Source organism: Acipenser ruthenus, chromosome 3 (assembly GCF_902713425.1).
Source record: "Acipenser ruthenus chromosome 3, fAciRut3.2 maternal haplotype, whole genome shotgun sequence".
NCBI lineage: Eukaryota > Metazoa > Chordata > Actinopteri > Acipenseriformes > Acipenseridae > Acipenser > Acipenser ruthenus.
This window is the reverse complement of record NC_081191.1, coordinates 4893803-4909820: the sequence shown is the minus strand read 5'-3', so window position 1 is coordinate 4909820 and position 16018 is coordinate 4893803. Positions and strand designations below refer to the sequence as shown.

Genomic DNA, 16018 nt, shown 5'->3' with positions numbered 1-16018 from the left:
TCAGGTAGGTCACCAGAGATCCTCAGAACTTCTACCAATCAGAAAGCTCTATTGCAGGGCACAGATCTTTTAAAAAGGTAATTGGAAGGAAAGCAAAACATTGAAATGGTAAATAAATCTGTAAATTAGAGTGTTTACATCAAAAACATCAATAAAGTCACTGTGTACCAGTCTCTAATGGCAATACAAGCCTTTGTTTAGATCGGACATAAGTAGCATCAGAATCTTAGGGATAAAAACAAAGTAATAAACTATTTCCCGTTTCAAATACCTTTAAAATCATAAAGTTAAGTAGACGTTGCTAAATGAATGTTTCATGTATAAAGAAATTACAGGTTACACTGACTTACTCAGTGAAGGGCTTCTGATGGTATCAAAGCCAAACAGATGGGAATGCCCAAAGTGAAAGCAAGGGCTGTGGGCCAGTCAATGCAAATTACAATGTGAAATACATTAGACACAACGTTTTTCAAATTTACTTATAGTGAAATTAGAACAAGCATGTATTACTTGAAAACACTGTTTTAAGGTGTGAACAGTATCTGTTGAATGGAAAAGAAATACAGTATTTACTCAATAAAATAAAAAACATATTTTGTAAGAGCATCAAGCAATAATCATGTGCCTCCTGTAGTTAATAAACAAAGCGATCTTCACCCTTATTATCTGACATATTTAACTATTTCAAGTTCAAACTTTATAACTCAACAGTGTAACCATTTTAAACCGCTACAGTACACTGAATTCCTGTAATTAAGATTTGAAAATAACTGTTTAGTAGTGATCTGAAATCTTATTATAATCTTAGTGTAATAAAAAAAAACTAATAATAATATTAATAATAATAATAATAATAATAATAATAATAATAATAATAATAATAATAATAACAACAACAAAAGATTGGAAAATATACATTTAAATGGTTTGTTAGGTAAGCTGTTTGAATAGCCATACAGTAGAAAACTGCAAATCGATACACAGCCTTGAAAATGGAAATTAAAGCACTTGTATCCATATTTTATAAAGAAAAACACAAAACAATAACACAAAAAACATCAAGCTTGTCCCATTTATTTGTACTAGGTTCAGATTAGGATGTTAACTGGGAGCCCTTCTAGGATCTGGTTGAAGGTTTTCAAGAGCCCCATGAAGAACATCTCTAGTGAATACAGAAGTTCAGTAAGAAATACATGCCTGTCTGTGGTGTTTCTGATTCAATTTAGTCCTTGACAAGGAAAGATTGAAGAGGATAAAGTACCTTTCCTATACAAAACAAAGAGAACCCCTTTCTTTTGTGTAACCATAGCAATGTTCCAACGTTGTTTCTCTTGTATGCTGATGAGCAAGGCCAGATTTCTGCAGCTAGGGGACATATCACAGTATCTTAAATTACATTGCTGTGGTGAAACACACTACTTGCATCCAGTATTTGAGACAATAGGGGTTCACAAAACTTTTGGCCAGAGCTGTATGTATCCAGGTTGATTGTCAGCAGTGTGAAGATTCACAGCTCTTATTGTTGTTTTATTCAAATTTAACAATTGTGTTTTTTTACAAATGTACATGTATTTGACTTCATCACAAGAAAGTTGCTACCAATATATGCTTGATTGGGCATGAATAATGACATGTTCTTTCTATTGCATGGGTTCTCCTGATTGAACTGTTGTGTTAATAATTTAGTCAAACCCCTAAGGCATTTGGAAAAAGGGGATTTCAAACACACATGTCTGATTAAATAGAGTTTCATTTCATCCCTTTGTGCAGAAAGAACAACACAGCAATACATCAAATAATTCGTACTGAGGTGAGTATAGAAGAGACAAGCTTAAATTATTGACTACTTTGTATTATATTCAAACATAATATAAACATAAGTGAAACATACTGTAAAACATTGCATAAGAACAATATGTTTGTGGTAATCAACACTGCCACAAGATATTTATTCACAATGTTTACACACAGTAATTGAACCTGAGCGTGCCCGTGCACCTGGCAACGAGGCCACTTTAAAATGAATTGCTTATAGCTCTAACTTTAGGCCTTGTGGACAAACATGGTGAGTCTGCAGTGTGAAAAGAAGTGGTCGGCTGATGGCACACGCTTCGGAGAACAGCGTGTGTTCGTCTTCGCCGCGCTTGAGTCAGCGCAGGGGTGGTAGTGGTGAGCCGAGCTTAAAAAAAAAAATTGATATTCTAAATTGGGAGAAAATAAAAAAAATAAAAATTGTCAACTACTACATTAAAAAAAAGATGTATTTAAGTTTTTCTGCTGAACCCATAGGACGATTGCTATCTCACTGGAGGCCAAAGTTTTGAGTCAGGGTCTCTCTAGCATAGATGGTTAATCAACTGTGCTGTATTGTTCAACATCTCTTTCATTCCACTAGGCTATGGTGTTTGAGATAATGGACTTCAAAATCTGTAAACCACAGCTCTGCAACTTCATTTAAAAACAGCATACAGTCTGTTTGCCAAAGAAAAAGACCTCTGTCCTACAATGAATGGAAAAAAATAAATGTTTTTTTTAATGCCTTTTATCTAGATTACAGAGCACTCACACATTTAAAATCTCTTTCCTTTGTATGAACGTGTATGACTAAGAATGTTCAATAAGACACCTGAAGGCACAACATCAGGATGGGAGAATACAAGTTACACAGTACCTCTTCTTTGTAAAACCTCTTAAATCTTCTAGCTCAGTTCAACATGGACAGCCCACACAGCTAGAAGATTTAAGTACACATTCCCTGTGTGACACACCCCTCCACAGTTGCTACTTGTAGGTTCGAATGAGGACATGACTTATAATGGACAAAACAATATCAAAAATGGCAGAAGTGTGGAGTAGTGGTTAGGGCTCTAGACTCTTGACCAGAGGGTTGTGGGTTCAATCCCAGTTGGGGGACACTGCTGTTGTACCCTTGAGCAAGGTACTTTACCTAGATTGCTCCACTAAAAACCCAACTGTATAAATGGGTAATTGTGTAAAAAAAATAATGTAAAAATAATGTGATATCTTGTAACAATTGTAAGTCGCCCTGGATAAGAGCGTCTGCTAAGAAATAAATGATAATAAGAAGAAAAAAGTAAAAATATGTCATGTAAACTAACATTTCAGTGTCTTACAAAGGTAATCAAAAACCATGGAAAGAAACCAGACGTAATTATCTTTTACATTAGATTGGCAGGTTGTAGCATAAATTTACATTGAGACTTTTTGACAGTGTTCACAGTATCTTGTGTATTTTGGACAGGGTCTTTTTTGGTAGGTAGCACACTACAAAAAATATATATACTATTTCATCAGTGATTCGGGAATGGTTGTGTTACAATTGATATGATTAACTAAATATAATTTTCTGTCAGCCTATAAACGTTGGTCAAAACTTGGAAAGCTAACCCTATCAAAGTAAAGCCAAATATGTCAGTGCTTACAGGCAGTACATAGACTGTAAACTGATTCAGCCAAAGTATTATACCTTGCAGTTAAACTTCTGCATATAAACATGATTAAGTAATGTGTCTTTTGCCTAAGTGACTCAGTATGCAATTTGATACAAAAGCATCTCGAAAACAAAGTTACCCCTCTTTATCTGTATTATCTTCATCTTGCCTTTGCACGCGACGACAGCGATGGTTACCTGGTTTGCACCTGCGGGCGTCGTCCTTGTATAGTGTATTCTTTCCAGTAGTTCAGCCTATCACTGTAAGGAACCTTGGTGCGCGTATTGTTGCAGTTTCCCTGCTGAAGAGAGCGGAATGAGCACAGATGCTGGACTCTTGGATCTGGTAGAGGCACGTTTTACCAGACAAGTAAGAACACGTTCTGCGCTTAAGCTGTGCAAGACATTTGATGGGGAATTCCACACCAATTGAGAAAAATGCCTGTTATGAAAGGACTATTAGCTCCGCAGAACACCTTTTTGGACACCATAGCGACGCGTTTTGACGGCACACGTAAGTGTTGGACTTTTTCTAGAATGTGTAACTTTCGTGTTGCTTCTTAAAATGAATCTGTGAAATATACAAGCGGTATAGATGGTTTATAGCTGCAAGCTATATGTTTATAAAAGTTGCACGTTGCTTTTTGAAGATACACACATACCCAAAGTCAAAGCAAAACGAGATTGTCCGTTTAAACTAATTGTAATTTAATTTGTTTTTTAAAGCAAACTTTTAATACAGAGGTAACGAAGTAAGTATTGCTTATACTGTAAAGCTTCGTCAGTCAATGTGTCTACTGGTTTTCAAACGTTCCGAGTTTATGGTCCTAAATGCTCTTAATTTCGTAGAAATACAATTAAATATGGCAAATGGAGTGCCAATATATATATATATATATATATATATATATATATATATATATATATATATATATATATATATATATATATATAGTGCTGGAACGGTTGTTAAAGTAGACAGAAATAAACACATTTTAGTGTTATTATAATTGTTTGACAATATAATTTAGACACACAAGAACACAACCAAAACATTACAATGTATAGTATATCAATACTAAAATGTGTTTAAAATACTTTGCATTCGATTTATGGTTATTTCTTATACACTTGATTTACAGTGTACATAGCTTTAACCTTTAGTTACACCACATCTATGTCAAAATGTCATACCAAAACGATGTAATATAATCATTTATATGCCAGATTAAATGACCTAAAAACTATCATTTGGATCTAATTTAAGCAGTTAGCTTGGGTAGCATGCTGTCTTTGTGTTCTAATGGTATTAATATAAAAAGGCATAAAAATGAACAGTAGTGGAGTAGTGGTTAGGGCACTGGACTCTTGACTGGAGGGTTGTGGGTTCAATCCCCGGTTGGGGACACTGCTGCTGTACCCTTGAGCAAGGTACTTTACCTAGATTGCTCCAGTAAAAATCCAACTGTATAAATGGGTAATTGTATGTAAAAAAAATAATGTAATATCTTGTAACAATTGTAAGTCGCCCTGGATAAGGGCGTCTGCTAAGAAATAAATAATAATAATAATAATAATAATAATAATAATAATAATAATAATAGTCTTATATTTCATGAACGGTACTGTACTCTGATTACTCGCAATAATTAGAGCGCGACGAAGTTTCTCAGTCAGCACCATGGATAGGTACCGTAGTAGCTGCTGGCTGTTTCCGCAAGGGGTTTTATAAAGTGCGTTTGAAGAACAGACTTTTAATGAAAACGTTGATGTTTAAATGTAAAAGAAACATTTTAACAAATAAATCAAATCTTCGTCGTAGTTTGTGGAAAGATAATCAACCCTTTTTAAAACAAATAACTTAGATTGCATTAGGATTTACTGTAGGTCTCTGCAATTGAAAGCAACTTCATATTTGTCTGCTTTTACGAGATGATTAAAAAAGTTTCAAAGTTGTCTGTGATATGTAATGTTATGCAATGTTGTCATACTTGTACTTGCTAGAACCAAAGTCTGCTAAGAAATAAATAAATAAATAAATAAATAAATAAATAATTCAGTGTATTTCATTTAACCAAAGGTACAATATCCTCAAGCCACACAATTGTTATATATAGGGTCTACTTTTTATTTCTATTTTATTATGTTGACCAACGTCTCTTTTCCCCGTAAGGATTAATGTGCCTTTGTAAATATATATCGCACTGCATACTTGTGTACCTTACGTACAATACAACTCAGCGATTTTCTTTCTTTATAATGTTTTTTTTAAGTGTGGAACTATTAAGATTCAAGCACATCGATTGATATTTTATTTGCAACACTAAAGGTTATCGGTTTGTGTTTTTCCTTGCATTTTTTTTTTCTTATTCAAACTTGTTTGTGTTACATAATATCCTAAGGACAGTGCATTGTCATAGCAAAGAAAGCAATGAAAGCAAAATACTTTTTTTGTCCTCTAGTTACTGTTTCTCTAGATATATACGAATAAGTGTAGCCTATTACACTGTTTGGCCAGATGACTTACTTTAATACAAAGCTTTGTCTACAATGGAGCATGCGTGTATTTGTATGAGATAAATGTATTGAACAATAGATGTATCATGTTTCATAAAGACAAATACAACTTCCCCATGAATAAGACCACTTAAAGGATTTAACTGATTGAAAGATCAAATAAAGAAATATATAAACACATAAATAAATAAGTAAACAAATAATAAATAAAATATAACAAGTGAATACATACACACATTGTTATTACATGAGAGTAGCTGTTGTTTACTACATGCTAATATTGGACTTGGCTTTCACCAAGATAAAATGAGATAATAGGCTTGGGAATCAACCAAGATATAGCTTTGATGTAATATATGAGCCGTCAGTGCTTTTCCTCCACCAGGTAATGTGGGCTTCCTATTTGTTGATGGCTGATATGTAGAGGTCTTCACAGGTCCAAATTAATCAACCCGACCTGACCACGAACCGACAATTATTTAGCCGACCCGACCTGACCCGATGTAAAATTCTTCTTATTAGACCTGGATCTGACCCGGCCTGAAAAAACTGTGGAACGCTTTTCCTTTCCCCAGCTTAGTATATGCACTGACTAGATACAGTATTAAAGCAGGGTTTTTTTCCAGTCAACCTGGAAATCTGGCTGACTGGGTTTATTCCATCATGAACCTACACAGTGGACTGTAAAATTAAATATGTAATATGTTTGTGTAAAAGATATAACGATAAATACATAAATACATCCAGGGATCAGCCAAAGTGCGGCCTCCCTAGCGCCTCAGCATGGCAACTGTCTGGAATGGGCTGGGTGGGAGACTTCGCAGGGGTCCTCGACCTTGGCTCAAAGCCACCTTACATCCTGTAATAATGTGCTTCAGGGTAGCCAGTGATGAACACAAAGGACATGCAGGGTTCTCCCCTACCCACACATTCAGGTTCTGCGGTGATGCTGGTCCCATCCTGTCCCTAACCTAACCCACACTGGAGCTTGTCTCAGCTCCTCCTTTACACTGTATGTTGTCAAGTTCGTTGAATAATTATCTAGCTTGACCACATCCTGAACATGTTTTTTTCCACTTCCCCTCTAATTAAGTTTTCCATTCAAGCATACATTCTCACATGTTTGGTGGCCTGCTCAATTGAAGAGGAAGTACATATTTGAGATTGCAGGGGTGGGCTTTCACCCCTGCCAAAACCACTCATAATACTAATTAGTAAGTCACAACTATATATACACAATTACACGTGACACACACAATATATACACATTTATATGTGCAGGGCCTTAGCCCTGCCACAGTCGGCCATTAGCAACTATACTACTCAACATTTGCTAAGGATCAAGATTTTCAACAAAAAGGAGTTTCATATTATGCCATTTATTGTGTGGCTGTTTGTGTTAATATACGGTTTAACCTGTGTAAAATGATGGTTCATAAAGTCCAAAGGTTTTATGAAAACTCGAACTCATGAACACATTTTTTAAAGAGTCACGTACTGTTTGTTTGCACATGATCAGTATCAGTGTATGTTCTGCCACAAGACACATTCACACACTGACAACACCTGTACATCCCACATGTTGTTGAAGCTGGCCCCAGTCGTGAATAAGGGCATCCTGGGTTGTACAGGATGAGGTGAGTGGTGGGGACTCTTATCCACTGCCTATCATGTGGTCTCCTGACATTACCACTGGTTTGGTATCCACTCGACATACAGGAGACCACACTGTGTTACTCATTCAATAACTGAGTGACATGACGTTGAGTTGCCTCATTTGCCCCCTCTACATGTCCTCATTACTTAACCAACATCTAATAAATATCTGAGCCATTGCACCTAATGTTATGGACAGTTATGGATCACTCTCACTGAATCACCAAATGATGTTGCTTTACTAATCTGCTTTGAAGTTCCTCAAAACACAAGCCTGCATGCTGAAAGGTGAAAAGAATAACTGAGTGGCAATATCACTCACAGAAGGAATTTCATTGCTTATTTAAATGTGACCTCAACAGAAGTTAAGTAGTATTTATACTGAATAATACAACTCTACCATTTGCATGTTATTTATCCCCTTTATCTGAGTCATGCAGTATTTATTGTAAAAAAGAAGCTTACTTTAAAAAAAAACTGCCCTAGTTTAAAAGTTCCTTTAAGTGAATCAAAACTATTATAATGGTTTATTCATTGGCATGATATACAGCAGTACAATTGCTGTAAAGTACTTTAGTAGAATATTTGAATGGTGTACCCAGTGAACAGGCGTAATTGAGACTATTCATGTGTGTCCTGTGGATATTGCCCTATTTTGTCTAGTGTGACTTTAAATGTAGTACATTGTAACTTTTCCATGTCTTTTTTTTCTACTTAAAAGGGTTTGTATATTTGTATTTGTAACAGGCTACTGTCGTGTGGGTGAGTGCATTCGCTGTTGAGTGACAGGCAGGAGATCAAGACAGAGGTTGACGTTGATATGCCCCGCGGGGAACAGGATTTATTTACATACAGTGAACAGCTAACGTGACACTACCAGCAATGGTAGCGCACTGAAGACATACAGGGGAATGTACGTAAAACACAATAAAAGCACTGTACCAAAACCATCAAATAAAAGGTGCCGTAAAAGTGGGGTGCGCTACTCCCTAATGCATAGAGGACCCGATTATTCACCTCGCTCTCTATACTTGGTGGGATCTACAATCCCTGAACTAATCTGGCTTGTTCAATAATAAACAAACCCCGACTCCAGCTACTGGCGGCTTCGGTTTCTTTCTTCGGCTCCGACACCGGTTTACCCTCACAGCGATCAGAGGCTTTCAGCAAGATTTTCACTCTCTTTGTCCGGGTAGCATGGACGATGTTCAGCCCTTTGGCTTTGCAGCAGCCCTGAGGTGAATAAACGAGACCTTTTTATACCTGGAACACACCTACCTGCTGATTAGATTCCACAGCTGGCACTCACACACAGCAGGCAGGCTTTCCCAGGAGCGTCAAGTACTTCATTAATTAATTACAACAATTACAATAAACACACACCATTTACAATATACATTAACACAAAAACCTCTCTTCATGTGCAGGGCTCCTGCCCAGCCACAGTATTGTACACTTAATAAGTTGATTTCCAAGCTGCATTGGCTATGGATACCAAATCCCCTTGCTGATGTAAAATAGGTTCAAATGGAAATCTATGCGGGCTACCTTCCTTCTTTTCAACACAAAATGATTTGAAGTCTCAAAAGAAATGCTTATTGCCCCCTTATTAATAATAACAGCTTATTAAAAACATAAAAGCCACAAGATTTATCCTTTTCATTTTGTAACAAGAATAATTTTCAGAATTATTTCTAATAAAACGAAGATGATAGACAAAAACAGTGTAATTAGATAGAGCTGCAGGTACACAGTACTTTACAAAATTGCTCATACGTGACAGTTTTCGGTTTATCGCTCCATGTTTACAAGCTGTAAGGGTCTTTTGAGATAAATCCTCAGTGGTTCAGCTTTTGGACTATTTACAAGGTGCAAAATATCACAACTGTTTCAAAGTCAGAACAATTTACTGTGTTAATGTCCATTAAATGCTAACTATGTGGAGCTCCTGTGAAGCGTTTGGGCCCCAGATCAGTTGAAAAGACATCAGCATTATGCAATAAGAAAGCAAAATCATGTAATTCTTAAGAGAGAGCAGTAGGGTGATTCACTTGCCTTTGACCTTTCCATGTCTAGGTTAGAAGCTGGCAGATAAGTTTCATGGTTTTACTGTAGTTACAAGGCATGCCAGTCTCCAGTGTTGCAACTTTAATGAGCAAATCGCAATCATGAAATATTGTTTTGTTTTGTTGTTTTACTGACAAAGTTAAAATATTTACAGAATGATCTTTTAAAGTTTATATGTGGCTTCCAGGCAAAGCTAAGGCACAGTAGCATTAGACAACAATAGCCAGAATTTCACTTGGGGAACAGCTGGAAACAATATCGTTAGTCTATAATAAGATGGTTAATGACGCTGGGGGCAAGATGACTGATGTCTAGGGTTTCCAAGGGATAGAATGTAATATAATATAATGTACTGGATGTTTCAACACACTGGGGTTTGTGATGAGTGGTCTTTACTCTTGATGGAGGTTATTCATTGTCAGGGGGCTACTTCCTCTTTCTTTGTAACTTCCTGCAACTTGCTGGAGCTCATTATTGAGCCAGATACTGCTCATTATTGAAAACGAGGCAGACCAAATCCAGATACTGCTGTATTAAGAGAACTAACTAATACTGTTCTGGGATTAAAGATACCTGCTTTTGTCTGTCGGTAGCAATAGTCATGTCTCCACTGGTTTCAGTTTGAATATCCTTTGGCTTGTCTAAGACTGACACATTTACCACGACTGTGCTCCAGTGCTTCAGCTTATTCTATAACCATAAACTCATGAGAGCCCAAGGGCAGGATTTTCAAAAAACAGCGTTCTTGTATCGAACTTGTGGTATAGTAAGGCGAGCTTTAGTAGCAAGTGATTTTCAAACGGAATGTGTTAATTAAATCAATTAATGCTTTGAAATTGAGTCGATGAGGTTGTTAATTAACTCATTTCTCATTAAAAAGCTTAATTGTCGCAGACACCTACATCATTTCCTGTCTCAACAACTACATATGGGGAACTTGTTAATCAAAATGCATGTGTGGCAGGATGGGCCGTGTGGTGTGTGACAAGACCAGGAAGCAGTGCACAGAACTCTGAAATGCGGGGCTGAAAACTGCCGCAGCAGTATGTTTATTAAATACAAACACAAGACTTTTCAAACTAAACAAAAGGGGACACAGGCCAAAACAAAAGGTTCACAAAACCAAATACAAAAAGTCTAATCAAACGAGTACCTTTGTAACAACTTCACAAAATTCATTGCCTGTGCCTGTCTCTGTCTCTGTCTCTGTCTCTGTCTCTGTCTCTGTCTCTGTCTCTGTCTCTGTCTCTGTCTCTGTCTCTGTCTCTGTCTCTGTCTCTGTCTCTGTCTCTGTCCTTCTCTAACCAACCCCTAATGAGCCCAGAGTGGGTCCTTTTATACTGTGGCTGGAGCTGGAACTACCCATCAATCAATCAATGACCTAATTAAGGCTCCAGACACATTCTTCACAAGGTTTTTATGGATGGGAAATTAACCCCATCCTTGCCACAATACACAATTCAAAATAATAATGCATAATGCAAATACACAAAACGATAACAACAACAATAAAAATAATAATAATACAGCACTCATATATGTATATATGTTATAAATAAATAAATAAAAGGGCGGAGCACCCCGCCACAGCATGTTAACGAGATCAAGAAAAATTAATGGAAGTATAATTCGCTGTTATGGAAACTACTACAGCGAGATGGTTCTCTCATCTGCAGCCAAATTAAATTAAATAAAAAAAATAATGGGACTATCTATTTTGCATATAATTTGTAAACTTAATTTAAAACTGTACATTGTGTCATGCGAAATGTACATTTATTTAGATAAATTCACGTTTATCTGGCGTGTGAGTACAGATGGCACAGATTTAAAAAACTGTTAATTTAACAAAGCTCCCTAATGGAGGCATTAGCTGAAATGCTTGTATACTTCTTAGTTTCTTATAAAAAATAGTCGACCACCTTACCCTGCTATATGTGGGAGATAGTGAAATTGAAGAAGGGAACTATGAAAAAGACCTAGGAGTTTATGTTGACTCAGAAATGTCTTCACCTAGACAATGTGGGGAAGCTATAAAAAAGGCTAACAAGATGCTCTGATATATTGTGAGAAGTGTTGAATTTAAATCAAGGGAAGTAATGTTAAAACTCTACAATGCATTAGTAAGACCTCACCTAGAATATTGTGTTCAGTTCTGGTCACCTCGTTACAAAAAGGATATTGCTGCTCTAGAAAGAGTGCAAAGAAGAGCAACCAGAATTATCCTGGGTTTAAAAGGCATGTCGTATGCAGACAGGCTAAAAGAATGGAATCTATTCAGTCTTGAACAAAGAAGACTACGCAGTGATCTGATTCAAGCATTCAAAATCCTAAAAGGTATAGACAATGTCAACCCAGGGGACTTCTTTGACCTGAAAAAAGAAACAAGGACCAGGGGTCATAAATGGAGATTAAATAAAGGGACATTCAGAACAGAAAATAGGAGGCACTTTTTTACACAGAGAATTGTGAGGGTCTGGAACCAACTCCCCAGTAATGTTGTTGAAGCTGACACCCTGGGATCCTTCAAGAAGCTGCTTGATGAGATTCTGGGATCAATAAGCTACTAACAACCAAACGAGCAAGATGGGCTGAATGGCCTCCTCTCGTTTGTAAACTTTCTTATGTTCTTATGTTCTTATGTTGTCTATATCTCTGTACCTCAGCTAGTGTTAAAGGCTACTTGCACTATACAGAACACATGTTAAGAGAGAAATGGCTGATGAGTGAACTGCCTCGGTCTCATGGAGACCTGCAGTAATCCTGTAGCTTTACACAGAAGGCAGCATCTGGGGTGGAGATCACAGGGGCACTGCAAAGAGCCTCCAGGCTTTTTATGATCACAGAAAACGGACACAAAAAATCTGTTAATTATATGACAGTATTCTGTTTGCTGATCTGGGCAGCAAACAGAATCTTGCGAAGCGTAACGCTGTAACAACGATTTAATTATGCATAACAAACCTTAGTGGCTCATCTGTGTTAGTGTTCGTTCACTAAACATGGGAATTTTATTTTTAGGTATTTTACAAAATAGTTTTTACTTTATTTACATACGGTATATTCATTCCAGGTTAACAATGTATTTTGTGTGTGTGTGTGGTACAGTACACTTTTTATTGGTACAGTAGCAGTTTACTTGTCTCATTAATCAAAAGCTATGAAAACAAAATCCAACTATAATGTTTAAAAAGCGAAAAATGCAGAGCAAAGTGAGTCGGGTCTGTCATACAAAGAGTACAAGACAAAGTACAATATAAGTCATTAAATCTAAATGAAAAACAGACCAAAAGCTGTTATTATCCTTTGAAATCTGTTTATGTAGATTCTGTTGTGGTTTAAACGTTTAGAATACTTTGTCATTGGCATTCCGAGTGCAGCTCTAGACTCTCAGCGACATAAGTGTAGTTGCTGCTTATAGGTTCTATTGGGGATGTGACATACAATGCATGGAATGAGTAAGTTTCATTTTTAAAAAGATAGCTGAGCTGTGAACAAAAGTTTTACTGAAGAAAAGATATAACTTTCCAACTTTCCTTTTTAATGTTTACAAATCTTTTTAAACAAAAATCTGTCTTTCTAGAAATAGTTAAAATTCACACCAGACAATTTAACATGTTACGACCATGGATTTCGAAGACGTGTTATGGTTGATTTCACAGGGCATAACCGCCACATGTTATTTACAATTCCATTCTTAGTCAATGAAGATGCCCACGTTCACAAGCATTGGTTCATTGGTCAGTAAGGCTTTAATCAATTGTAGTTGTTACAAGGAGGTTTGAGGAGCATACAACATACATTGGATTAGTATATTACAATAAGGTACAATTTGCTCCACTTTGCTCCATATGTGTCAGCTGTCTTCTTATTCATCCTTACAGCGTTAAGAGTAAAGGGAGGCTGATTTGGCTTATGTTCTATAAAAGTTCTAGCCAAAATAAAATTGCACGTGATGTAATTAAAAATATTTATTAGATATCAGTGAAATAGTTGCCTTTATGGTATTAATCACGTAGACTAGTTGTGAAAAATAGTGAGGCTTTACATGTTTAGTGTTAATATATAGTCCAAAATATGATGCATGTAATTAATCCAATTGTATTTCCAGTGTGCCACAGGTGTAGCATGCTGCCATCATTTGCATCAATTGTAATACTATACAAAGTGTTTTTTATTCTTAGTCTCCTGCTCAGTCAACTCTCAGTGATCTGGTTGTCTCTAGCAAACTGATGTAATGTAATAATGTAATACAAATATGTATTAGATATCAATGAAATGGTCAATGATATTTACCACATACTGTATATTGTCAAAATATTTGAAAGTATTTAAGAAATGATGTTTAGCAGGGAGATATGACAATAAGATTTGACTTTAACAGACCCTTATCTTGCTTCATTTCACTAGCGCAGGAAAATTATTTTTCCAAACAAAAGCTGATTTTCTTTTACCCAGTACAAAGCTAGCCACAGAGGAATCTTTCTAAATGTCAAGGCTTCGATAAAGAGAACTCCTGCTGTCTCCATTTAGCCTGGGCTAAACAACAATGTTCCATAAAATAGACTCAATGGAATAACCTACTTTCTAAGCTACAGTACTGATGAACATGTTTTAAGTAGAAACGTTTTTCTATAAAAAGAAAAGACCTCCCATGTGGACTCATTAAAAAGTTCCCTTAACCCGTACTTTTCTAACCATTGACAGCCTCATATCAGCTTTCAAAACAGAGCAAGCATGTATTAATTAAGCAATAATGTCAGCCGTAAGCATTAAAAACTATATCATCTGATATAATCTTTGGTTAAACTTCTGTACGTTTGTATTATTAATTAAGTCAGGGAGTCCGTGGGGCGGCTGCTGATAATAAATGCAAAATAAATACATGATTCAGATATAGCTGTGCTGCAAATGTACATGTACCAACAATATTGCTTTATTTAAAGACATTTAAGTATGTAGAATAAATATATGTGCTCCAGCTGGATCTGAATGAAGAGTATTTGTTTTTGCAGGGATGTCTCAGATTAAAATGAATGATACCAATGTGGATTAGCAGAGCATTTAATGGCCTGTCTTAACCTTTCCCCCTCGCAAACTGTTGTAACTAAAAGAGGCTGTCCTTAAGAAATCCACAGCTGTTTACATGAGAGCAAAATGTAATCAGAACTGGCAGCTTCACAGCCGCTCAGGTGTAAGTTGCACTTTATTTGTTCGTTATCAAAAATTGTATCATTATCAATTGCTGCCTAGTGGCAGAAAATAAATATCTTATTAAATGTGTTACTTTGCTGGAGTTATAGTGTGGTTATTGGGTTACCTAGCATAGTGGTCATCCATACAAATACAGCAAATGGGAAAGGGAAGGTAATCCTTGATAATGTTCCATTGACTAGGACATGGGGATCCATCCATTATCATTAACCGCTTACTCCTTTACAGGGTCGCAGTGAGCCGGAGCCTAACCCGGCATACACAAGGAGCAAGGCGAGACTACACCCTAGACAGGACGCCAGTCCGTCGCAGGGCGCCACACACACTCTCACTTACACAGAGGGCAATTTAGAGTAACCAATCAACCTGGACAGCATGTCTTTGGACTGTGGGAGGAAACCAGAGTACCCGGAGAAAACCCACGCGAACACGGGGAGAACATGCAAACTCCACACATACAGTACCCTAGGCCGGATTCGAACCTAGGACCCTGGCGCTGTGAGGCAGCAGCGCTAACCACTACGCCACAGTGCCTGGGGATTAAGCATCAATATACTACCATTCATATCAAATTAAACCTCCTGTAGATGGGATTACTAGCCATATACCTAAGCACAGTAACACAGGCTCGATCAGCAAAACTGTCAATATGTTAGGAAGCACCAGCGCCACCTAGTCAACACCTACTGTGGATCAAGTTTCCCTTTGTATTCCTTGTATTACAGAATAGGCATTCACTAGATGACATTGACACTTACTAATATACAGACTTACATAGCTATAGAAATTATTTAACGTGCACTTAAAAGTCTCGCCTAGATTTTAGTATTGCTTTTTAATAAAACATTTGTTTTTCTAATAGTTATTATTATCATGAGCCAAGCTTGTTACCAGTGCTGAACTATTTCAGAGGAGGCTGTGTGGTCCAGTGGTTAAAGAAAAGGGCTTCTAACCAGAAGGTCCCCGGTTCAAATCCCACCTCAGCCACTGACTCATTGTGTGACCCTGATCAAGTCACTTCACCTCCTTGTGATCCGTCTTGTGATCTGTCCAGTGAACGGCCACTAGTGTGAACGAAAAGCCTCATTACTGTGTATTAAACAAACAATATCA

General features: G+C 36.8%; 1 protein-coding gene across 1 annotated transcript in view; it reads left to right on the top strand.

Moving 5' to 3' along the window:
- The first annotated feature begins 3793 nt into the window (after positions 1 to 3793).
- LOC117435691 (potassium voltage-gated channel subfamily H member 8-like) overlaps positions 3794 to 16018 on the top strand; it is a 95277-nt gene continuing 83052 nt past the window's right edge. Inside the window, exon 1 of the mRNA XM_034059046.3 lies at positions 3794 to 3965. Coding sequence (XP_033914937.3) covers positions 3890 to 3965 — 76 coding nt within the window. The 5' untranslated portion in view covers positions 3794 to 3889. The remainder of the gene's footprint in view (positions 3966 to 16018) is intronic.